Here is a 25,111-nt window from a genome sequence, read left to right as displayed (position 1 = left end):
CTTTATGGCTCATTCACCATTTCAACATCAACAAGAGGAGAACAACACAAATACGGCAAACTGTCTAGCTGCTCAAGAAAATGGTGCCCCCTTCCTCCCAGGCACACAGCTGGACACATTTCCCAAAATCTCTCTAGGTGGGCCATGTGACGGAGTTCTGTCCAAAGGAACATGGGCGGAAGAGATATGCACCACTTCCAGGCCTGACCCAGAAACATTTTCCACACAGACTTTTCCTTCTTTTCCTATGTGCTCTTTCAACAAAGAGGGCTCTATGGACTGAGAGAAAGGCAGAGCCCCAAGAGGAAGGAGCCTGGGTCGCAGAAAGACTAGGTGGAAAGCTGTCCACTGACCACAAACATCCACATGGGACATTATATGAGAGAGAAATAAACCTGGGAATAGTTACTTAACTTCTTTGGGTCCTAGTCTCTGGGCAAAGAGGAAAAGCTCAATAAATATCAGCTGACATTATATTAGGAAATAAAGTTTACTTCTCCTTAATTTCTTTTTCTTAGGCAAGGCGGAGCACCGGGGGCGAGTGGGATTGGTGAAAAGCACTAAATGACATTTGCCTATTACTAAATGCTAATTGGTACATTTAAATAAGATGACATTGTGACAATAACTCACAGATTAAAGACATTTTCTTCTGGATCCCAGACATTAGATTTTAAGACTGATTTCTTGCTAAAAACACTCAAATCTAGTTAAAATGTGAAATATAAATAAACAGAATGTGGTACCCACTTCTTTCCCCCTGTGACACTGAGTGTCCGGGGATGTTCTAAAACACAATTAACAATCCACATCATTTCTGTGGCTTCAAATTGGCACAAAATCTGTACAGAGAATACTTTGTGCTGCTATAATATTCAACTGATACAGTTTAATTATGATCAACTTTTATTGATTTTACATAAATAGCTTATAGAATGCCTTTACAAACTATGTTTTTGCAATATATTTGTTACAACACACATTTCCTTATGAATGTATTTGTTAAATCTTTTTGCAGAGGAAGTAGGGAAAAGTGAGGGGAGAAGAGGAGGAATAAGATTTTAGAACTAATTGTCAGCAATGGGCCTAGGTATTTGGCAATTATTTCCTTTACAAAAAAATTACAGGTTTGTAACTTCAAACATCAAAAGTGTAGTGCATCAATTTAACTAAAAAATCAGCAGTGCCCAATATATTATCTGGGCATCAAATTTCTTTTTTTAAATATATCCAGATTCACATATTTTTACTCTTATTAAATAATGGTTTTAAATAATAATCATCACAATGTTTAGTTACATAATCCCAGATCTGGATTAAATCATGGTGATATCAATATTTTTAAATTCCAATTTATTTGTTAATCAGTAAAATGTAATAGGTGATAGTGTGTCCAGAGAATGAGCCTCCTATGTGTAGGAAGACGATAGTCTTATTACACCTGCTATCAATTAGGTCATTTACATAGCTGCTAATGTATCAGAATTTTTTTCCACACTGATGTTTTGACTTGAATAAAGTACTACAAGTTATCATTATCATACCAACGTTGAAGAATTAACCATTCCGGAAACAAGAAACAATCTTTACATTAGTATTTCTTGGTTATGGTGCTTAGTCTTGGTATTATTAAGCACAATGATTCTTAATAAACATGGGTGGATAAAGGCAAATGCATATAGCCTAGTCCCCTCAATAATTTATTCTCCATCTTATTTAAAATTGTTGTTGAGGCTATACAAACTACAGATCTGCTGCTAGAAAGATACAAGTTGTCCCCCGAACAACATCTGGCATTTTAAGCATAAGATTAAAGTCCTGGTGTTCACAGCATCTTCTTCTGACCTACCACTAGGATCATTCCTCAGCAGTGCCCACGATGCTGATTTCCAAATGATACCATTTACTATGTATCTTGACTGTATGGAGATTATTTTTTCCTTATTAAAAAAAAGAAATACGATGATATTTCCTTCTTTGTCCCTTACTTAAGAATAACTGGGCAATAATCTATTCAGTCTTTGTAAACTCTCCATTGAATAATTTTTCATTCTTACAGCCATTTCCTGAATGGCTGCTGCGCTTTCCCTCTGTCATCTCCTTCACATAACTGAGCGGTCCCTTCCCCTCAAAGGACGAAGGATTTTTGAATGAGCCGCCAATCCTATCCCACAAAGTGAAATATTGTCCATAATTATAGTCAAAGAACATATGGTGGTCTGTATGATGAGCTGAGCCATTAATAAATGGCTGTAAGATTTGGGGGACACGAAAATCACCGTCATGAATGGAAATTGTCCAGATATTAACCAAGATGTACAGACTTAAATAAACCACCTTGTGTAATGGAAAGATAAAAGGGTATATATGGTAAGGTAGACTCTGAAGAAAGCCATCAATAGGGTGAAAAGCATGACTTGCAAATGGAGTAGGAATCTTCCAAACATGGTGAGGTTTATGTAGGCGCTGCAGGAGAAAAGGACACAATTAGCACTGCAAACTTTACCCTGTGCAACATTCAACTTAGCTTCACAGACTCATGTTGGAAACGACCTAACAAATCCTGTAGAGATCAGCAAAATTATTTATTCTATAAAATGTCCTTCTTCGCCCTAAAACAGTATAATTTTATATGGATTTATGAGTACAAGTGCAGTGGTGTTCCATGGATATACTGCACAGTGGTGAAGTCTGGCTTTTAGTGTACCTAGCACCTGAAGAGTGCACATTGTACCCAATAGGGAGTGTCTCATCCCTCACTCCTCTCCCATCCTCCCACCTTCTGGAGTCTCTAATGTCTATTGTTCCCTCTGTAAGTCCATGTGTACCTGTTACCAGAACAGAAGATTTTAAGACAGCCCCTTAGACCCATAAAGAAGAATATGAACAAAATGCACCCTGTACCTGTTATGATTATGGCTACTTAGACATTTAATATGGGTAGAGGAAATTCTTGGAAATAGAGAACAGAATTTATAATCATACATTGCTGAAATGTGTAACCTTTTCTCTCTTTTCACCACAAATGACTTTACCTTATATACCAGTCTATGATGAAGGCCTCTGTGAATCCAGTAGATGAACATGTCAGTGAAAAAGAGGAAAGATATTACACTAACGACAAGTTCAAACAATCCTAGAAAAGAAAACGGGAAACAGAAGAATCAAAACTCAGCTCCTGGGATTAGAGTTCACTTTTCACATGTCCATCTGAGTGCAAAATGGGATCCTAGACTCAAACATTATAAATGATCTGTTCTGGCTAATTCAATATATTATAAACTAATCTCTCTTGGCTTCTTGGAATCTGGTCATTTCCTCATTTCCCTCGCATAAGTACTTGAAATGTTCTACCTAAAGTACTTCTTAATTAAACTATAAAGATATTTGTGAGACAGGATACTCCTAAGACATCTTTATTATTTAAATCTCTGGGAATCATCACTTCCTTCATATTAATCTTCCTAAAACCCATCTTTACACATTATCTCCCTGCTTAAAATATACTTTCCACTAAATACTTTAAATTTAGCATTTATTCCATACTCCACCCCTTTCGGATCTTTCCAACCTCATCACTCCTGTATTTCTACTCTAACCAGGCAGGTTTACTCAATGTCCTCCCACTGTCTTGGAAGTTTTACCTCTGTATCTTTCATCATAGGGGTTCAAGAACCTAAAATGTCCTCTCTCCCTTTATTTTAACTCATAATCATATCCATTTTTCAAAGCCCAGCCAATTCATTACTCTAGTATATAATTTTTTGTTCCCTCTTCTGAATAACTGACTTTTTTTTTCTTTTTTTTTTTTTTGAGACAGAGTCTCGCTCTGTCGCCCAGGCTGGAGTGCAGTGGCGCAATCTCTGCCTCCCAGGTTCAAGGGATTCTCCTGCCTCGCCCTCCTGAGTAGCTGGGACTACAGGTGTGCACCACCACACCCCGCTAATTTTTTGTATTTTAGTAGAGATGGGGTTTCACCATGTTGGCCAGGATGGTCTCATACTCCTGACCTCGTGATCCTCCTACCTCGGTCTCCCAAAGTGCTGGGATTACAGGATTGAGCCACCGCGCCCGGCAATAACTAACTTCTTACTTAAAGTGTGGGGGTGCTGGTGCCTGCAAGCCTCAGTCCAAGTCTCAGATCTACCACCAACTCGTTACTGAAACTCTCTGTACACCTCATTGACTCACCTATAAAAGGAGCACAGTGATAGTACCTATCTCATAGAATTGTAGGAAAACAATGGACTGATTCTTGTGAAGAGCTGAGAACTGTCACTGACACATATCAGCCTTCAATAAATACTATGATTCTTGCTTTTTACATACTAGATCCTAGAAATGTATCTTGAAAAAGTTTCAGAATTTCACAAAAGTTTACTCACTACAGGACTGTTTATAATACAAAAAAGAGTAACAATCCGAACGTCTAACAATTAGGTATCATTTACATAACTTATGAATATCCGCACAGTACTGTGACTAATATATTACATAATCTCAAGATTTTTTTGACATGAAAATACAACCATGTAAGTTGCTAAGAGAAACAAAATTCAGAGCCCAAACCACTATGCACCTCAGGACTTCATTTGTGTAACGTAAACAATGAAGTATACAGGCACAGAAAAGTGGGTGGTTGTATGCCAGAAGAGTTACAGTTTCTAAGAAGCAGAATAATGGATTTTAAAAATCTGTTTTTAACTTTCAGCAATGACATAAGCTACTCAAGTTTTTTTTAGAAGGTTGAATTCAATAATTAATAGAAAACAAATGCAAGGACCCATCTCTGATCACTCCAATCTTCCGCCAGACACAATCTCATCTACAGCAGACTTTCAGATTGATAGAAAAACTAAAGAAATGCACATGTGGCAAGACATGAACACATGAAAATAGAACATTAAAAAACAACTGAATAATTTGTAATTATTTTAAAAGATGAAAAAAAAAGGGCAGACATGTTTTTTTAAGGAAACTAACCTGTGCTTAGACTACTCTCTTCCTGACACTCGTGTTATTTACTTACCATATGGAAACTCTCCTAGGTCATCATGTAATTTGCTGTAACCTCTTATCTCCAGCAAGAACAGTGCAACAGTAAGAATACTTATCCATGGCAATGCCTGGACAGTAAACTTAATCTCTCGACGGACTTGATTCTGAAAGTGAAATTTCCAATACTTAAAAATCACAAAATCCATGTTAAACAAAACTAGCATAAAACTGTTCTGGACTGGATTTTTAAAATCTCCTTTACATGAAGGGGCTTACCTCCAAACTGTTTCTATTAAAATTTTAAATACATGAAAATAGGTATGTAAGAAAATCATTCCTTTTGTACTGAGAAAATGCAATAAGCATTTCAAATTCTGAAACCTTTTTTCCTTCCTCCAAAATCTGCATTCTAAACTTCTATTTATGGAATAACCATTTCTTTCCTAATTAACTTCCATCCCCAATCCTCTCTATTTTTCCTTTTTGCTGTTCAGTCCTTGGAGTCACTGACAAGTACAAACAACTGAAATTTAAAAATGATTGTAAACAACTTTAAAACTACTGAGTTTGAATCCCCTATCTAGCCAAAAAACAAAACATGGTAAAAAAAACACATTTCAGTTTGTGAAAATCATATATTAAAATAATTACATAAATGTATGCATTTATTTACTCATCAATATCAGCATAAAAATGCTCCAATATGCATCTAGCAAGATACGATACTAGACTTACAGTTTTATTAAAAAGTTAGATTTGCTTAAACTAAGGGAAGGAGAGCGGGGATTAACCCTCATGAAAATATCTAACCCATTTGTGGTTGGTCTCCAAAATTTTATTTAATGGTTACATATAATCAGCTTAATCTAAAAATCTCAGAAATATATCATATTGTTATTTTTACTTTAATTGTTAGAAAATAGGTAAAAAAATTTCTTACCTTTAAAAATTGTGGATGTTTCATTAATGCATGATCGAAGACAAAATAATAGCTCAGTGTTGCACAGAAGAAATAAAGGATGTAAGCACCAACATTTGTTACAATCAGAAGACTAATAGCTTGTCGGAAGATGTCATCTTCTGGCCATGTGGCTGGATACATGTATGGTGTAAAAAAATAGTAATCTGCAACACTGAGTACAAGATCCATCACTTAGCCCCTAAAAGATAAGCATGTGTGACAATTAGTTACCATGTCTATATTCTTCCAGGCAAAAATTTTTCAGAAACACTATATCTCAAGTTCCTGATTTAAGAACAGTCATATGTAGTACATCTGCTGCTATCAGAATCCCCTACATGCCATCTTTAGAGCCAGAAGGGATCTTAGATATCATCTCTAGTCCAATCTCTTCATACTATGTATGGGGATGCTAAAGCTCAGTTAGAGAAACTGAGGCCCAGGAAAGGTCATCAAGCTGCTAAGTGGCACAAGCCCAGATGGAATTCCATTTCAGTGTCGTTCCCTACCGCGTCCTATGGCAGCATGGCAAGTGGTAAAGATGGGAATGCAGGGGACTAGGTACTCAGACAAATAGTTTCCTCTTTCAGCTACAAGTTTCAGCTCATCTCTCTCCTTCAAGGATTCATACTTCAGAGATTTTTGCTTCAGCACTGACACCTAAGATAAATTCCCTAAAAGATATCCATGCTGCCACCACAACCATAGAACTGGGACTATCTGTTCTTCTGACACTCCCATTGACAGAACAAAGGAAGATGTATCCTTGGTGTTAAGAACTGGAATACATTTATTTCTCTACCTCTAATCAATATTCCAGATCGGGAGTTGGTAAATTGCAGCCCATGGGCCAAACTCAGAGCCTGCTTTGTAAAAATCTTTATGGAACACAGCGACACCCAGATGTTTACATACTGTCTGTGGCTGCTTTTCTGCTACAAAGGTGGGCTTATAGTATCACTGCAACAGAGACAGTATGGCCCGTTGAACCGAAGGCATTTACTACCTGGCCATTTACAGATAGTTTGCCAACTCCTGTTTCAGATGCTTAAACTCTAAAAAACATTAGTCAGTTCAGTACATATTTAAGTCCATTCTATACTCATGGTCCTGTTACAATACAGTTCGGTGATATTGTGGTCAGCTTTTGTGATCTGACTATGGAATCTATCATTTATGATCGACTCACTCATCCTTCATTGCATTGTTCGCACAAGAAAACGTGTTCAGCATCTAAAATGTCTCTCACTTGAACTGAAATTTTTGAACAAGAAGCCAATCTGCAAATTGCCTACCCACAATAGATTTCAGGTGTTCAAACGGCCTTTATCTCCTACATATTGGGCCACGTTAATAAACATCAATTCATGAAACAAAATAGCCCACAGGTAAGGAAAATTCTGAAAATACTTATTTACTTCTTTGTAGCCTATTTCCTTCACTAGATTCCCTATGAGATTGCTCCACTAAATTCCCACAGGGATTTAAGAAAATGAGAAACTGACAGGAAAAGACATACAATGCAAAGCCTTGCTTCCATCCATGTCACTGTAAACCACACTGTCATTTCATTTCCACCTCTCTGGGTGACCATATCTATTAGTTTCCTGAGAATCCTTACGGTGTTTGTTAATGTAAGATGGAACGATGACAAATTTTTCTCTCCCTCCTTACAAAACGTGGCATACTATATACACCATGAAGTTCCTTTTTCTTAATTGAATATATATCTTGGAGATCTTTCCATCCCTACGTAAATATCATGCTCCTCCTTTTTTTGTTTTTAAAGAAACAGGTTTATTGAGATATAATTCACATACCACAAAATTCACCAAAGTATATGATTGACTAGTTTTTTAGCATATTCTCAGAGCTATGCAATCATTACCACTATCAAGTTTCAGAACATTTTCAGCACTCCAAAAATAAACCCCAACCCTATACTGTTGAGCTTCTAGGATGTGTAAAGTTTTTCATCAAATTTGGTGAGTCTGGGGCCACTCTTTCTTAAACTTTCTATGCCTTTCTCTCTTCTCCTTTTAGGACTCTCATTACGCTTATGTGGAAATGCATGACAGTGTCCCCAAGTCTCTGTTTGTATTTCTTCATTTTCTTTCTCTTCCCAGCTGTTTAATCTCAATTGACCTATCTTCCAGTTCTGTGTTCTGTTGGCTCAAATCTGCTGTTAAGCAAGACAGCTTCAGTCACTGTACTTTTCAACACCTGCGTTTCCATTTGGTTCTTTAAAAAAAAAAAAATTTTTTTTTTATCACTTTATTGATATTCTCTACTTGGGAAGAAACTGTTCTAATACTTCCTTTTAGTTAGTTAAACATGGTGTTCCTTAGTTCTTTTATATTTGTAGTAGCTGATTTAGAGTCTTTGTCTTGTAAGTCCAACATCTGGGCTTTCTGAGAGAGAGTTTCTACTGACTGATTGCCTTTTTGTGTGTACAGGCCATACTTTCCTGTTTGTGTTTTTTAATTTTTTATGGAAAATGGGATATTTTAAGTAATATGACGGGGTAACTCTTGAAATCAGATTGTATGCACCACTACCCACCCTGCCCCAGGGCTTTAAGTTGCTTTTGTTGTTGCTGTGCGTTAAGTAATTCTCTGAACTAATTACATACCTGTTTTATTTGTTGTGTGCAGCTACAAGTCTCTTACTAATGACTGGAGCGATTTTCTTAAGTGCTTTGAACCAGTAAGTCCCCCAGCCTTGGCCAAGGTGCTGTGTTGGGCCATGCTTTCAATACTTTAGTTGTCACTCTAAAATTGACTGGCCTGAACTTACTGCTTGCGTAAACCCTCAAGGTCAGCCAACGGGGAAATTAGGGCCTTCTCCCCTTTCTTGGGTATGTGCAACAGCCCTGCTCATGGGAATCATTCTAGATTCTCAGGAAAATAGAGCTTTTCAAAGCCCCCTAGGGATATCTCATTTCTCAGTATTCCCTTTTAAGTATTTTTGGTCAGGCTTTTGTTAGTGCCAGCTGATAATAGTGCCTCTAAGACCTGTTATGTGTAAATAATGACTCTCCTTGACAAAACACCCTGGGACAGGATGATATTGAGCAAGCTCTAAGACAGGTCATATAAACACAAGCCTTGAGAATTGCCAGAGAGATCAAGTGGTGATGATTTTCTGGGTTGCGGCCTTTGGCGAGGCTGCAAACCTATTCTGTACCTTCCATCCAGGCTGCTGTTTTTCATAGTTACTGTGTTGTAAGGCTTAGTTTTCAAGGCTACCATGAAGTCAGCAAAAGGGAGATGGTAAAGGACGGAAAATGTCCAAAGCTCATTGTTCTTACTGAGATTCAACTACTTTTCTCAAATAAAGGCTGCTAAGATTATTGTAAAGCTTTAACTTATAAAGTTTTAATTCCTAGAGCTCTAAAAAAGCTGATTCTGACAACTTCTGTCAGTGTTTTGTTGCTTTTTATAAAGAAGAGATTTTCAGAGATTCTTACTCTGCTGTTTTGGAAGTCACCATCTCCTTTTTTATAGCACAGGTCTACTACCATTCTTACTTAAAACATTTGGCATCAGATGTTATTTCGGAATTCAAAATTCCTATAAATACATTTTGCAAAGGTCAAAACTTCACCCTGTCATTAAACAAATCAAATATTTGGGGGTTTTGGTTCTTTTTTATTATTTATTTATTCATTTAGAGACAAGGTCTTGCTCTGTCATTCAAGCTGGAGTGCAGTAGTGTAATCTCAGCTCACTGCAACCTCTGCCTCCCGGGCTCAAGTGATCCTTCTGACTCAGCCTCCTGAGGAGCTGGTACTACAGGTGGGCACCACCATGCCCAGTCAATTAAGAAAAATTTTTTTTGTATGGACGAGGGCTCATTATATTGCCCAGGCTGGTCTCAAACTCCTGGACTCAAGCAATCCGCCCACCTCAGCCTCCCAAAGTGCTAGGATTACAGGCATGAGTCACCATGACCAGCTCATATCAAATATTTGTTTAGAAAATGTGAATATTCACATTAAGTGGGATAAGTACATACTGTAAATGGTATATAATTCATTTGTATATTAACAATTTATGTAATTATGTATGGAGTAACAAATGATAAATGGAAAATAGACTGGTACAGACAATAGACAATGTATTCTCTTTTTAAAGGAAAAATTCAGTAAACTTTCAAATACATATAAAATCAAAGTTAAATACTTGTGCATGTATATGTATACATACATGCAATAAATGTTCATTACATCTGATTGCTTGAGAATCTTAAAGAGAAGGGCCTATCAGGTTGGAATTAGACATTGGTGATGAGCCAGGATCAGGATTCTCAAGTGATAAAGCAACAATATCCAAGATAACCTTTTCAAAAGATTTCTACCAATGTCATCTGTCTTATTAATATATTTCTGCTTAAGCAATGATTATTTACGTAATGCCTTCAGTGATCTTCCCATCTGTGTTCACAATATAGTCATCATTTAATCATTCATGTAGTTATTACTATCTTCCCGCTACTGTCAGGCCTCTGAGCCCAAGTCTGCACGTATACATCCAGATGGCCTGAAGCAACTGAAGAATTACAAAAGAAGTGAAAATGGCCGGTTCCTGCCTTAACTGATGACATTACCTTGTAACATTTCTTCTCCTGGCTCAGAAGCTCCCCTACTGAGCACCTTGTGACCCGCAAGAGAACAACCCCCTTTGACTATAATTTTCCACTACCTACTTAAATCCTTCAAAACTGCCCCACCCCTAACTCCTTTTGCTGACTCTCTTTTCGGACTCAGCCTGCCTGCATCCAGGTGATTAAAAAAGCTTTATTGCTCACACAAAGGCTGTTTGGTGGTCTCTTCACATGGACGTGCGTGACAATTATGTGCATTTAGAAACCTTTCAGCAATGTCCCCATCACCCAAAAAGTGCCAAACAGAAGCATCAGGATTAATGTTCAGCATTTCTTCAACATCAGCTTCTCCTGACGTATTTATGGTTTGGGCCATTAAATGTATGGTATAATTAAAGAGATTAGGTATCATCACCTCATTGGTGATAGAAAATCTTCCAAAATATCTACAGGTTCATTTTCAAACCTCATTGTCAGCTAAAATGTTAAACATTTATTATTGCTGATTTATCAACATCATTTCAAGCATTAAGTAATTTTGACAACAGGATCTTTACAACTGAACTCTTAAAGGAAGTTTTGATTCCTAGGCCTCCCTTAACTGTGCAAGCAATATACTTGCTTTTTCCCAGAGTGTAGCACTCCTTGGAGAAAAAGATTGTATTCTGGTCAGGCATGGTGGCTCATGACTGTAATACCAGCGCTTTGGGAGGCAGGCTTATTCCTTGAGCTCAGAGGTTGGAGAACAGCCTGGGCAATATAGTGAAATCCCATCTCTACAAAATATACAAAAATTAGCCGGGCGTGGTAGCACAGCCCTGTGGTCCCAGCTACCCTCAGGAGGCTAAGGTGGGAGGATTGCTTAAGGAGTTCAAGGCTACAGTGAGCCATATTCGTGCCACTGAACTCCAGGCTGGGCAACAGAGCAAGACCCAAAGGAAAAGGCTGTATTCTGGTCACAGTGAAGTAAAAGTAAATGATTAAAAACTATAACCTACAGTTGAGGAGAATGCATAAAAGAGCTGTCTAGAAAGTAAATTTTCAATTAACTCTTGCCATACTTTTAGATATTTTTCACCACACTGCTTCCTAAGTTTCTGAATTCTTCCTTGTTAATACTAAATACATCCTTCAGTAGCAGGTCTTCATATATGCCAGCTTTTTCCATCATCAACAAAGCAATGAGTGGCATCTGTTTACTTCCTATTGTGAAATCCACTTAACCGAAACATGGTTAGAATCTTCATTTTCAGTCCTGTGCAATGTCTCCCTATTTTTCATCAATTCTTAGTCCTTACTACCACTATAAAACGTCCACGATCTGTTTTTCTATTCTTTAAGTCACATGTGGTGGTAGTTCCCACACTGCCACGTTAAACCCAAATTAACAAAACAATAAAAAACACCAGGAATACCTGGTAGGTGTGCCAAGACACAATGGGCACCTCGGTCAGATGGAGTGAGAATTTGTCATCAAATGAGTTTGAGAGCTGAACTTAAAGCAAAAAGAAAACAACTTTTTGGTTTTACAGGGCTTTCCAGAGTTCCAAATTGTGACTAGGGACTATGGACCTGTGTCCCTTTCTGTGAGTTCAACTGAATTATGTCTAATTCACTGTTATATAGGTGTTTACTTAACACATATCTAGATATTTGGATAGGTTCCAATTTTTTGCTATTACAAATAATGCTACAATGACAGGCCCTCACTAGGCAGATTTCTAAAAGAAGAGCTGAGTGAAAGAGTTATACACTCATAACTTTGGCAGATATTGCTACATCGCTCTCCATAAGAGTTTAACTACTTTGTAGTCCTCAAACGATGTAGGACAGTACCTTACCTATTTCTCTGCAATCTTACTAGCAGGGGATATCATCAAACTTTCACATATTCATCAAGAAAGAAGGGCTATCTCGGGTATACTTAATTTGCATTTACCTTATTATGAGTAAAGTTGAGCATCATTCCATATATTTAGAATAATTTATATTTTTTTCTGTGTTTATCTGTTTTTATCCTTTGCCCGTTTTCCCACTGAGTTTTTAGTATCTTTATAAAAGTCAAATTCTAGAAGCTCCTTATATATTAGGGAGTTTGGCCCTTTGTTTATGATATGAATTATGAACATTTCCTCACTTTGTCAGGAAAAGAAAAATTTAATTAGCACCAAATGCCAGATATTAACATATATTCCTCATCATACATGCCATTGTTAATTCATTCAAATAAGAACTTATTGTTAAGCACCACACTAGGTAATGAGCATACAAACATTAAAAAGACACAGTCTAAATCAGTCTTAAAGGTAGGGCAACTACAAAAACAATTCTAGCAATAGGACACGTGCTGCAATACAGATATATATGCAAATTCTATGAAATCAGAAAAGACAACACAACTACCTCAGCTTATGGTAAAAGGCTTCCTAGTGAATATGATATTAGATTTGGACTTTGAAGGACATCACCAGAAAGAAAAGGTTAGGGATAGCCATTCCAAAGAGAAGTCACAACTGCAAAGCAAGGGAAGAGCATGATGCATTCATGGCTCACTGCGTGTGGTTGGTGGGTGTTAGACAGGGTGATGGGGTGGAGCAGAGGGAAAAACATGTTAGGGGATGGACTTGTAAAGGAGATTTGTTAGACTACGCATGGAGGGATCTGCTGTCCTGCTGAGGAATTTGGACTTTCTCTCACACGCTATGGGGAGACACTAAAGATTTCTAGGTAGGAAAAAGATACAATCAGACCCACATTTCATAAAAACCATTCCATTAGAAATCTGGACTACTAGGCTAGGTGAAGTGGCTAATGCTTATTCCCAGCACTTTGGGAGGCTGAGGTAGGAGGACCGCTTGAAGCCAGGAGGTTGAGACCAGCCTGGGCAACACGGCAAGACTCCGTCACTATAAAAAAGGAAAGAAAAGAAATATGGGTTATCGGTGAGAAGCAGGGAGACTAGTTTGGTTGTTCCTGTGGTAGAATAACCCAGAGAAAATGATAGCCTGACCTCGGGCAGTGGCTGTTAAGACTAGCCAGCAGAGATTTCGCGCAAGTAAAAACACCCACAGGATTTGGATAACCCACGTTTGCTAGGAAGTGAAAGAGAGAGAAATCTAGGATGACTGTGAGGCTTTAGCTGGTCTAAGTAGATGGTGATGTCATTGTAATTGAAATAGGGAATACTGGCAGAGCTAGCAGATTTGGGTAGGGTAGGAATAGGGGGTGGGTAAGGAATGATGGTGTGAACAGAAAATAAATCTTGGGACTCCAAAATCACTAAGCTAAGAGAAAAGTCAGGCTGGGAACTATGTTAGGCAAACCTGCCTCCCGCTTTATTCCTAAATAAGACAGCTACAAGGATGAGAAGCTACATCCCTCCCTCACAATTTGCCCTCAGAAAATTCCTTTGTGGATAAAGGACAGACAGGACTCAAAGTCATCCCTCTGAGGCTCACCTGAGACAAATGGATTTCTGATTGCTTCCTCTGCCCTATTGTTTATGTAAAAATGCAGATTCACTGAGCCAGACTAAATGTGTGCATTCAGTGGAAGGCTAATCAAGGACTCAAAAGAATGCAACCTTTGTCTCTTATCTGCTTCTAACCTGGAAGCCCCCACTGTGAGTTGTCCCGCCTTACCAGACCCAACCAATGTACTTCTTACACATATTGATTGATGTCTCATGTCTCCCTAAAATGTATAAAAGCAAACTGTGTCCCCGACCACCTTGGGCACATGTTGTCAGGGCTTCCTGAGGCTGTGTCATGGGTGAATCCTTAACCTTGGCAAAATAAACTTCCTAAATTGACTGAGACCTGTCTCAGATATCTGGGGTTCAAAACGGGTTCAATGTAGATCTTAAAACCTAATTATCTGTGGCTCATCTTCTATCTTAGATATAAGCAATAGGCCACATGTAAATATAAATGTGAAGTTCAAAAGCGAGCCTGGTTAGTATACAGGTAATAGTTGAAGTTATAGGGGTGAAGACTGCCAAGGGAGGTGGTGTAGCAGGGACAGGGTACTACGTAATATCAGAGAACATAAACATTTAATAATTGAAAAGGATATTGCTATATCACTAAAGGTTGGTAACAGCTGATGAACCAATCTACATGTTCCCCACAGTGCCATGTAGCCCTACTTCAATACGATACCTAGAATAGTATCGTGCAACCAAAAAGAACACAAACATGTTTGATTGCTGTGAGGTTTAGAGACTAAGTAGACTTTTGACATTTGACCCAAGAAAGGTACTCAATAAAATAGCATCTATATGATTATCACTGTTAAGGCCGTCAAAAATGCGTCAAAATTACTTCAATAGAAGATAAAATAGGTGCCACTTGATTTTTGTTTGAAAAATAACTGACAGCAGTTGATAGTAATATTTAATATATACTAGGTAATATAAATATTTTAAATATATTAACTAATTTTCCCTTTCAAGAAGCCTCAAAAGTTAGGTACTAGTATTATTTTATAGATGAAGAAGCTGGGCACAGAAATTTTAAGTAACTTGCATAGGGTCATAAGAGTAAATAAATGCTGGAGCTAGGATTCGAATACACACAATCTAGTTGCAAAGTACGTGAACTTCTGCCAAGTTCTATAGCCTCTTCACCACTACTTCAAGTCGTCAACTCCTGAATTTTTAAAATTTTTCAGTGCCTCTACAAGCTCATTTAATTTTAAGGGGTTATAAGCCCTGAAGTTAGGGGTCCCAAGGACCCTAAATTAAGTACCACTGCTTCAAACAGAAACTTACTTTGTCCTTGCAGGATTAAAGAAACTTCTTCTTAAAACTCAGTTATAATAACAATATTAGGCTTAGAACAACTCAGTCTACCATTAACTTTTTGCCCTACTTAAAAAGTACAGAAAATAATAGCTAATATTTATTGAGAACCAGGTATTATTTTTGTATAACCTCATCTAATCCCTATAGCTCTATGAGATAGGTACTTCTATGCTCCCCACTTTATAGATAGGGAAACTGAGGTCAGAGTAAATAACTTGTTCAGTAGCAAGCAACAATAACAAAAAAACCCAGCTGGGATGTACATTCCACAACCTTTCTCTTTGCCACCACATTATGTTCTCTCTCAAGATGTTTTATATGCAGATGAGGAATTCTGAGTACCACCCCATGCTAATTACATTACATAACGAATGGAAAAGCACTCTGTAAATGATCAAGGATCAGTTATTATTTATTAGGTATCAATCATTAGAAACTTTAAAAAATGATAGTGATATAAAGACAAATAACTTCCAGAGGGTTTCCTCTAGAAGTACCGAGCTGCCACAAACTTTCCAGTTTGGAAACTCTATGTAGTGAGGTCTTGTTTTCTTCACTTACACCACCTCTAAATCTACTCTGCTGTAACACAGGGATGTCAGTATACATTATTTTTCCTTTTATGATGCAAAAGGAACAGATTATTTCCCTTTTCCTTTCAGTCTCCTCAGCCCCCGATTGCTGTCCCTTCATTCTAATTACGCCGCAGCAACAGAGGCTTGCAATGGTCAGGAGTTCTGATACCGACCAGTTCTTCAGCCTGATTCTTTTGGCCCTTAAAAGAAAAAAAACCCTCCCAGAACGAAGGGTAAAGTAAAGCATTCGTGTTCAGCAGCCAGACCAGACTTCCCTTGAGTAAGAGATCTGCAACACCCAACATCAAACACTGCATTTTCTTTAAGCCCGTCCACAGTCGGCTCTTTCAAGTCCAGGCCTCCCTATCGGCCCCGCGATCCCTCCCAGCGCGAGCGGAAGGCCCCTCCGCCCGGACTCCCAGGTGGCGCAGCCCTCCACGCCCCGAGGTCCCCCGGCCCAGCCCTCGCCGCCAGTCCTCGGGATGCCAGGCTACCCGCCAGCCTCTCCTCTCACTCGGCGCAGGACTCGGATCCGTATGCTACCGCGATCCTAGCACCCGCCCAACGCCTAGCACCCAGAGGGCACTCGCTAACCAACCGCGGCGCGGAGAAAAGCCGTGCTGCGGCCACACCTTCCGCCTCGCCCACCCGAGTCCCAGGCGCTGAAGTCTCTCCATCTTCTTTTATTCCATCGCCCCCCGGCCCAGCCCGCTCAGGTGTATTCCGCTTCCTTCCCCGCCCACCCACCGTCCCCACCTGGAGGTGGTCCGCCGCCGCTCCGCACGCCACTGCTCTGCAAACTGCCCTAGCAGCTGGGCAGCCAGCAAGCGGGCCGGGAGGCTGGAGCTGCCAGCCAATCAGCGACCGGCGCCATAAGCTGATATGACGGCAGATCGCGCGAAGGGCCTGCGCGCAGCTCTCCGCGGTCACGTGGGCGCCGCGCGCTCGGCCACGCCCCCTTTGTCCTCTGACTAAGGGGAGGGCGGGCGCCCCATCCGAGTACCTTTGCGGTGGAGGATGGTGTTTCGGGTTTTGCGTTTGTTTCTTTGCTTTCTTTTTAAACTAGCTCTTGTGAGTGTCATTCATGGTGGTACCAGGCAGGTTTATGGTGTTTATACAAACATTCCTAGAACGGGTGCCCTGCGTTGAGGGAAATAGACGACACTTCCTCTGACGCGAATGTCTGGGGCGTTTTCTCCCTCAAGGGAGGAGGTGCAGATGTTCCCAAACAGGTGCTCAAGGTTTTAAGACGTAGTCCCCCCGATTTTCTAGCGCTGAATGGCTGGAGGCTCCGCGAGCCGGTGTATGTAGGGGTCTAAATGGTGACAAGATGAGGGTAAACATGGACAGAAACCTTTTCACGATACAAGTTGTTGAAAACCAAGGTTAACGCAGATCTAATTGGCTTTGATTTGCTACACATGAATCGAGCAGCTCCGATTTCCTGAAACAGCTGAGCAGAGGAGGGTGGCTTCACAGGCAGAAGAGGACGGAGGAAAGCAGAAATAAGGAACCAAAAGATCTGTCGTTTCAGAGTGACTTTCCTTAAACAGAGATTAAAACAGAGGGGACTGACTTGTGATACCAGCTCAGCAACTTCAAAGTGGCAAACTGGGCCACTTTACCTATTACATAAATAATATGGGGAATACATGACAGAAATGAGGGATTTTTAAGGGAAAAAAATAACATGATTCGATCTGCCTTCAAAAGACTTTTCCGGTAGTTAAACTTCAAATGTACATAGGATACTGGACAAAGTTCAAATGAATTTAAAATAGTGTAGGTGGTTTTTTTAAAAAAGACTCATTATATAAATAAAAATAAATTTTAAAAAGTTTTGAGTGTCTACTTCGTTTAACACATCGTACTGAACACCGGGAATGGAAAGAGATGTTACAATAATGACAAAGACATGGTTCCCAACCTTAAAAAGCTTATGTGCTGTGGGAGAAATGGGCATGTATAAATAACTATGTTGCTTATTACAAGGACAGGAAATAAACAATAATTGGTGGTATAGGCTGAGCACAGAGACAAAATGGCTATTCTGATGAGGGAAATTAGGGAAGGAACATTGTTTTGCCCAATGAAATGATTTGAATGGACACTTTAAAATGTTATTGAGCATAGATGATAAAACATTTATTAAACGAATAAAAGCTCAAAAGTGAAATGTTATAAGCAACCATCAAATATCCTGAATCTCTAGAATTTTATTGTTGAATATGCCTTAGCTGTTACAAGTGGTCTTTATTCTTGGTGACTTAGGGATTCCCAAGAAATTTGCAATCACTCCTGACAACTCAAAGTAGTAATAAGTTAACCTCAAGAGAACAATCTTGTTTAAAAATAAATTTAAGTGTATTTTTTAATTATGTTTTATTTTAAGTTCTGGGATACATGTACAGAACGTGCAGGTTTGTTACATAGGTATACATGTGCCATGGTGGCTTGCTGCACCTTCCAACCCGTCATCTAGGTTTTAAGCCCTGCGTGCATTAGTTATTTGTCCTAATGTTCTCCCTCCCCTTGCCCTCCACCCCCTGACAGGCCCCGGTGTGTGATGTTTCCCTCCCTGTGTCCATGTGTTCTCATTGTTCAACTCCCACAGTTGAACAACTCCCACATACTCAATGAGAATATGTGGTGTTTGGTTTTCTGTTCTGTGTTATTTTGCTGAGAATGATGGCTTCCAGCTTCATCCATGTCCCTGCAAAAGACATGAACTCATTCTTTTTTTTATGGCTGCATAGTATTCCGTGGTGTATAAGTGTATTAATAGCACATCCTGGGGTGCAGCATTCCTACATGTCTTTTCTATCCAGGCACACTGATGGATCAGGGTAATTTATTTATTCATTGTTTGCAAGGGTCTATGGTACCAACCAGCCAGTACCAAGGAATTCAGAGATAAGCCACAATACCTGCCTATGTGTCTGGCTGGAACATGAACATGGAAACAAACCATTTAATCATTAAATTACTCAATTTATTTACTCAATAAATCATTATGTAATGGTGATAAGTGTCAGGCACTGTCGTATGCACAGGAGATATACTGATAATCAAAAGAAAGTCTGCTCTAATGAAGCTTACATACTAGTAAGGAGACAGAAAACTGATAATAAATAAATAGATATATAATACAATGTCGGACAGTGCTATGAAGAAAAAGAAAACGGGGTAAGAGAATCAAAATGAACGGAAGCTGTTAACTTCAGACAGCATGGTCAGTCAGTTTCTCTGAGAGCGCTACATTTGACCTGAACAGAGTTAGAAGTCCTCATTCACTTGGAAGATTCTAAACTGAGATTGAGTTTGAATTTTTTTCGATGAAATGTTGCCTTTCAATGCATCAATAATTTATCAGCCCACATTCATTGTATAACATTATACTTTAATGAGAACACTAAGCACTAAACTGTTTAAAGACCTTTGTCTTTACAAAGGTACTACAAAGGAAACTACAAAGACTGTAGTTTCTGAAGTTAGGAAATGGAGACCCTTTCTTTCTGCATTCGTCCGTTTGCATTGCTATAAAGGAATACCTGACACTGGGTAATTTACAAAGAAAAGAGGTTTATTTTGGCTCACGGTTTTGCAGGCTGTACAGGAAGTGTGGTGCTGGTATCTGGTTCTGGTGAGAGGACCTCAGGAAGCTTACAATCCTGGTGGAAGGCAAAGGGGGAGCAGGCCTATCGCATGAAGAGAGGGAGCAAGAGAGAGGGAGGAGGCTCTCTCTTTTAAACTCAGGCTCTTTTAAACAACCAGATCTCATGTGAACTCATAGAGTGAGAACTCACTCTACTGTGAGGACAGCACCAGGACATTCATGAGGGATCTGCCCCCAACACCCAAACACCTCCCACTCAGTCCACCTCCAACATTGGAGGTCACATTTCACCACGTGATTTGGAGGGGAGGAAACATCCAAATCATGTCACTTTCTAACTGGTTTTCAGATGTGTAAAACAGAACAGCCTTCTTAATGAAATGTTGTCACTGAATGCATCAGTAATGTATCAACATGTCTTCATTACATCACACTGGACTGTACTAAGAACACTAGGCACCAAGCAATTTAGAGTGAATGTTTCTAATGAACTGGTTGGGCCACTGGCTCACAAGCATCTGTTTGCATGAATTTATTTTTTAGGGAGAAGAGAATCTTCATGAAAAAGGTGGATGCACAAGTGTCCAAAAGTAGATTACAGGAAGAGAACGTGTTTATTCCTTAACCTGGCCCCATGGATTCTATTTTAATTTATAGTATGATACTTTAAACTACAAATAAAATCTTAAACCCCCCCGCAGACTGAAGAGACCACCTCTTGGCCAAAGGGATTCCAGAAAAGCCTTAAAAACTTAGTTCCCAGCCATGATGAGATGAGGTCAGACAGGCCTCATTATACCCCCTCCCTTTTTAGACACGACTGACCGGCATTGATGTTAAAACAGAAATCATAAAACTGGCAGAACAGATTCTTTGTGGCGATACAATACCAAATTATAAATAGGACCTAAGGTTGTGCCAGGCGAGGGTTAAGTCATGTACCCTACACTTAAAGAATAAACTATGTTCTAACTGTCACAAGATTTTTCTTTTTCTCTAGCAGCTAAACAAACACTGGCCTTCAGATAAGCAATATTAAAACAATTTGCAGCTCCACCAGATGCTAACTGACCCCCTATTCCACAAGCCACAACTACGGCTTTCATTGGATAAAGACTGGTTTTAATAACTTTCTCCTGATAAGAATACCACTGACCCATGGGCTGGTTCTGATCAGTTTACAGAAGTTGCACATCTATATGCCTTCATGTCCTGAAAAAACATTTTGACATATAGGGCCTAATTGTAATATATTTAAATGTTAAATCTCCATCCTAAAGTGAACATGGTCATATGTTACATGCATGTTTGTTCAATATGCATGTCAGGATCAGCTTCATGAATATTCATAGCTCCTCCTGTAAAACATGCATGTTTAGCCAACCTGTTCAGCATAAAGCTCCTACTCCAGCCCCTCCTTCTTCAAAGTGCCTATCTCTGGTCTCGGCTGGAGGCACACTTCCCAGCCTGTGGGTTGGTCACCTTGCAGGCTGCAACACTTTATAAGAAATAAATTCTTCTCTCCTTTCTTAAATTTATAAATTGTATAATTTTTAAGTTAACAGTACTTAACATTTTAGTGATCATAGATCCCTCCAAAAATTAAATGACATCTATGGACTCTGTCCCCAGAAAATACATATGTGCATACAGTAGTTTTTCTAACCATCTACTTAATATTCTTGATTCCCTTTCTGAAATATGCCAACTGATTCTCATAAAATACTGAAGACTCATAGCTAGTAGCCTTCACTTTAGTTTACTCCTCCATATCTGCTTCCACTAGCTGAGTGGAATACTCCCCAAGAGTCAGTTATGTTTGTTCCCAAACTTCATTTCCATTGTATGCCTCATACGTATATAATTTAATTGAATTGCATGAACTGATAAAATTTGAGTCTGCAAAGAAATAATTTTCTATGAAAATCAAGAAAATGAGTGCTAATAAAAATAGCCATTGTCAGACACTTAGGTGGTTTCCATATCTTGGCTACTATGAATATGCTGCAATAAACATGGAAGCACAGAGTATCTTTTCAGCATACTGATTTCATTTCCTGCGGATATAATACCCAGTATTGGGATTGCCGGATCATATTGTAGTTCTATTTTTAATTTTTTTAGGAACCTCCATATTGTTTTCCATAATGGTTGTACTAATTAACATTCCCACCAACAGTATACAAGGGCTTCCTTTTCTCCACACCCTCCCCAACACTTGTCATCTTTCACCTATTCTATCATAGCCATCTAAATAGGTGTGAAGTAATGTCTCACTATGGCTTTGATTTGCATTTCCCTAATGATTAATGATGCTGAGCACCTTTTCATATACCTGTTGGCCATTTGTACCATTTGCATGTCTTCTCTGGGAAAATGTTCACATCCTTTGCCCATTTCTCACCTGGGCTATTTGGCTGCTTTTAGTTTGTTTTGCTATTGAATTGTATGAGTTCTACAATGAACTGAATGTTTATGTCTCCACCAAATTCATATATTGAAATCTAAGCTGCCAAAGTGATGTTACTAGGAGGTGGGCCTTTGGGGAGTGTTGAGGTTATGAAGATGAAGCAGTCATAAGTTGTAGTAGTGCCCTTATAAAAGAGACCCCACAGAGATCCCTTGCCCTGCTGCCATGTGAGTTTACAGTGAGAAGACAGCCATCTGTAAGGATGCAAGCCCTTACCAGACACCAAATCTGGTGGCATCTTAGACACCTTATAGCAGCCCAGAGGGGCTAAGACAGTTCCTTATATATTTTGGATATTAAGCCTTTATCAGACATACGGTTTGCAAATATTTTCTCCCATTCTGTAGGTTGCCATTTCATTTTGTTAACTGCTTCCTTTGATGTGAAGAAGCTTTTTAGTTTGATGTAGTCCCACTTTTTTTTTCATTTTGTTGCCTGTGTTTTTGGTGTCATATCCAAAAATCATTTACAAGACCAATGTCAAACGGCTTTTCCCTATGCTTTCTTCTAGGAGATTTATGATATTAGGTCTTACATCTAAGTCTTTATTCTGTGTTACTTTTTGTGTGGTGGATAAGGGTCCAGTTTCATTCTTTTGCATGTGGATATCCAGTCTTCCCAGCACCATTTATTAAGGAGGCTGTCCTTTCCCCATTGTTTTCTTAGCACCCTTGTCAAAGGTAAGTTGCTGGCAAGGTGCGGTGGCTCACGCCTGTAATCCTAGCACTTTGGGAGGCTGAGGTGGGTGGATCACTTGAGGTCAGGAGTTTGAGACCAGCCTGGTCAACATGGTGAAACCCTGTCTCTACTAAAAATATAAAAAAATTAGCTGGGCTTGGTGGTGCATGCCTGTAGTCCCAGCTACTCAAGAGGCTAAGGTGGGAGAATTGCTTGAGCCTGGGCAGCAGAGGTTGCAGTGAGCCGAGATTGCACCACTGCACTCCAGCCTGGGTGACAGATCAAGACTCTGTCTCCAAAAAAATAAATAAATAAATAAGTCAACTATTTATGTATGTGTTTGTTTATGGGTTCTCTTCTGTTCCATTGGTCTATATGTCTGTTTTTATGCCAGTACCATGCAGTTTTGACTACTATAACTTTGTAATATACAGCCATATGCCCATATGACAGACCACATATATGATTGAAATGGAGCTGAAAAATTCCTATCACCTAGTGATGTTATAGCTGTTATTAACGTCATAGCACAACACGTTACTCATGTGCTTATGATGCTTATATAAACAAACCTACTGTGCTGCCAGTCCTATAATAAAAGTCTAGAGTACATACAATTATGTACAGTAAATAATACTTGATAAATTACTATTAACTGGTTTATGTATTTACTATAGTATACTTTTTACTGCTATTGTAGAATGTACTCCTAATTTTTTTTAAGTTAACTGTAAAAAAGTTTCAGGCAGGTCCTTCAGGAGGCATTCCAGAAGAAGACAATGTTATCATAGATGACAGCTCCATGTATGTTACTGCCTCTGAAGATCTTACAGAGGGACAAAATGTGGAGGTGGAAGACAGTGATATTGATGATCCTGCATGGCTGACTGCCACTGCTACTACTTGAGACTGTCATTACAGCAGTCACTACTGTTACTGCTTGGGATCATCATTACAGCAGTTACTACTGTTACTACTTGATACTATTATTACGAAGGAAGGGATAAACATAAAAATAGTAACAGAAAGAAAAGAAACTGTTTTAAGGAAAGGGCCAGGGGAACAAGAGAGCGCCCTGCTTCTAGTGAGCAAAGGCAGCCCACGACCTTCTACACCCCTTCGTATTTATTGGGTAACAAGAGCAGGGAGGAGGAGGTAATGATTAGTCAGCTGCTTAATTGATCACAGGTTCATATTGTTACTGACAGGCTTCAATTATGCCTAATCACAAGAAACATTTGTGCCTGGATGGTGACTACCCTCAGCAGTCCCTTCTGGGTGGCATACACAGTTTGTCAGTTTGTCAACATTCTGCATTTATGAAAAACAGTTTGCTGCTCACTCATTTAGCCTCCAGTGGTATACTGAGTTGATCACAACCCTCATTCTTTTGGCCTGCTATATCTCCTGCTTGTTTTTAAATTAATTGAGCAACGCAATTGCAGGCTGTGCAGCCCTCAATTGCAGGTTGGTGATCTGGCTTCATTTTTCTTAGCCCTTATTCAAAATGGAGTTGCTCTGGTTTGAATATTCCTTACATATTTCCCTCTTCCTTTTTACAAGAGGACCTTAATCCTAAGGGTTGCAGAAGAATGAAGGTCCATCTTCTGCAACTTCTTCATGCTTAATAGGGGTGTGCCTAACTATTCCTGCCTAACTATTAGGGTCTCTTGTATTCAGGGTAGAGAGCTCAGTCAGAAAGCATTCGTCCATTAAGCATCAATTGTACCTCTGAGTTCCAGTAAAAGGTGAAATCCTGGCCCTCCAGCAGTTTCTCAGCTTCTTGTGTGGTTTTCTAGATCTGTCCCTATATTATGGGGGTTAATGTAAGCGTGACTCTGGTCGGTCCTCGTTCCATCTTTGCATTCAGATTCAACTGGCTCATGGCTCGTACTGGGGGAACCAGGCCTGTAGTTGGAATCCATGGGTCCCCTCCAGTCTCCCGTTCCATGGTCGCACACACCTTGAGGGCACCCACATGGCTTGTTCATCTCCTGCAGAAACACAAGCATACCCTCGTCCCCATGTTAGTAAATCTACCAAAACAGAAGCCAGAGTTTTTGTGGTTGTAGCTGCGAGGCATGCCACTGCCGAAGCATCTGCTCTACAAGCTGCAACTCAGCCTCTGCCTCTTTGGTTAACTGCTGCAGGGTAAAACTTTCCACTGATAATGAAAAACAGGCTCTTTCTGATTAACAGAAGGACAGAGAAAGCAAATGGAGGCTTATCCTTCTCGTAAACAATCCTCAAGATCTATTACCACGAGAAACCAGTTTCTTGCTCCCGTTTCCATAAGCCCACAAATCTTCTTTTCTACAATTTACACTGCACAAGTGGGTCTGTGAGATGCTATGGGTCGTGATGGATAAATTTCCCATGTAGTTGTACTCCCAAATCCCTGATT

At 39.4% G+C, this 25,111-nt stretch overlaps 1 protein-coding gene across 2 annotated transcripts; it reads right to left on the bottom strand.

Annotated features, from left to right (window-relative positions):
* Positions 1–888: 888 nt before the first annotated feature.
* On the bottom strand, positions 889–17,045 carry SC5D (sterol-C5-desaturase). Of its 2 annotated transcripts, none has more exons than XM_003819972.6 (5): positions 16,700–17,045; positions 5,939–6,158; positions 5,030–5,162; positions 3,036–3,136; positions 889–2,466 (listed from the first exon to the last, which is right to left on the bottom strand). In XM_003819972.6, exons 2-5 carry the CDS (start codon positions 6,146–6,148, stop codon positions 2,011–2,013), a joined length of 900 nt encoding a protein of 299 aa, XP_003820020.3. In that variant the 5' UTR covers positions 6,149–6,158; positions 16,700–17,045; the 3' UTR covers positions 889–2,010. The 2 variants fall into 2 exon arrangements, with proteins under 2 accessions (XP_003820020.3, XP_063464362.1); XM_063608292.1 differs by lacking the exon at positions 16,700–17,045 and adding an exon at positions 16,438–16,664.
* Between the last annotated feature and the right edge of the window lie 8,066 nt (positions 17,046–25,111).

The sequence above is a fragment of the Pan paniscus genome, chromosome 9 (genome assembly GCF_029289425.2).
Source record: "Pan paniscus chromosome 9, NHGRI_mPanPan1-v2.0_pri, whole genome shotgun sequence".
Lineage (NCBI taxonomy): Eukaryota > Metazoa > Chordata > Mammalia > Primates > Hominidae > Pan > Pan paniscus.
Note: the sequence above shows the minus strand (reverse complement) of the source record. Positions and strands in the feature narration are given on the sequence as shown.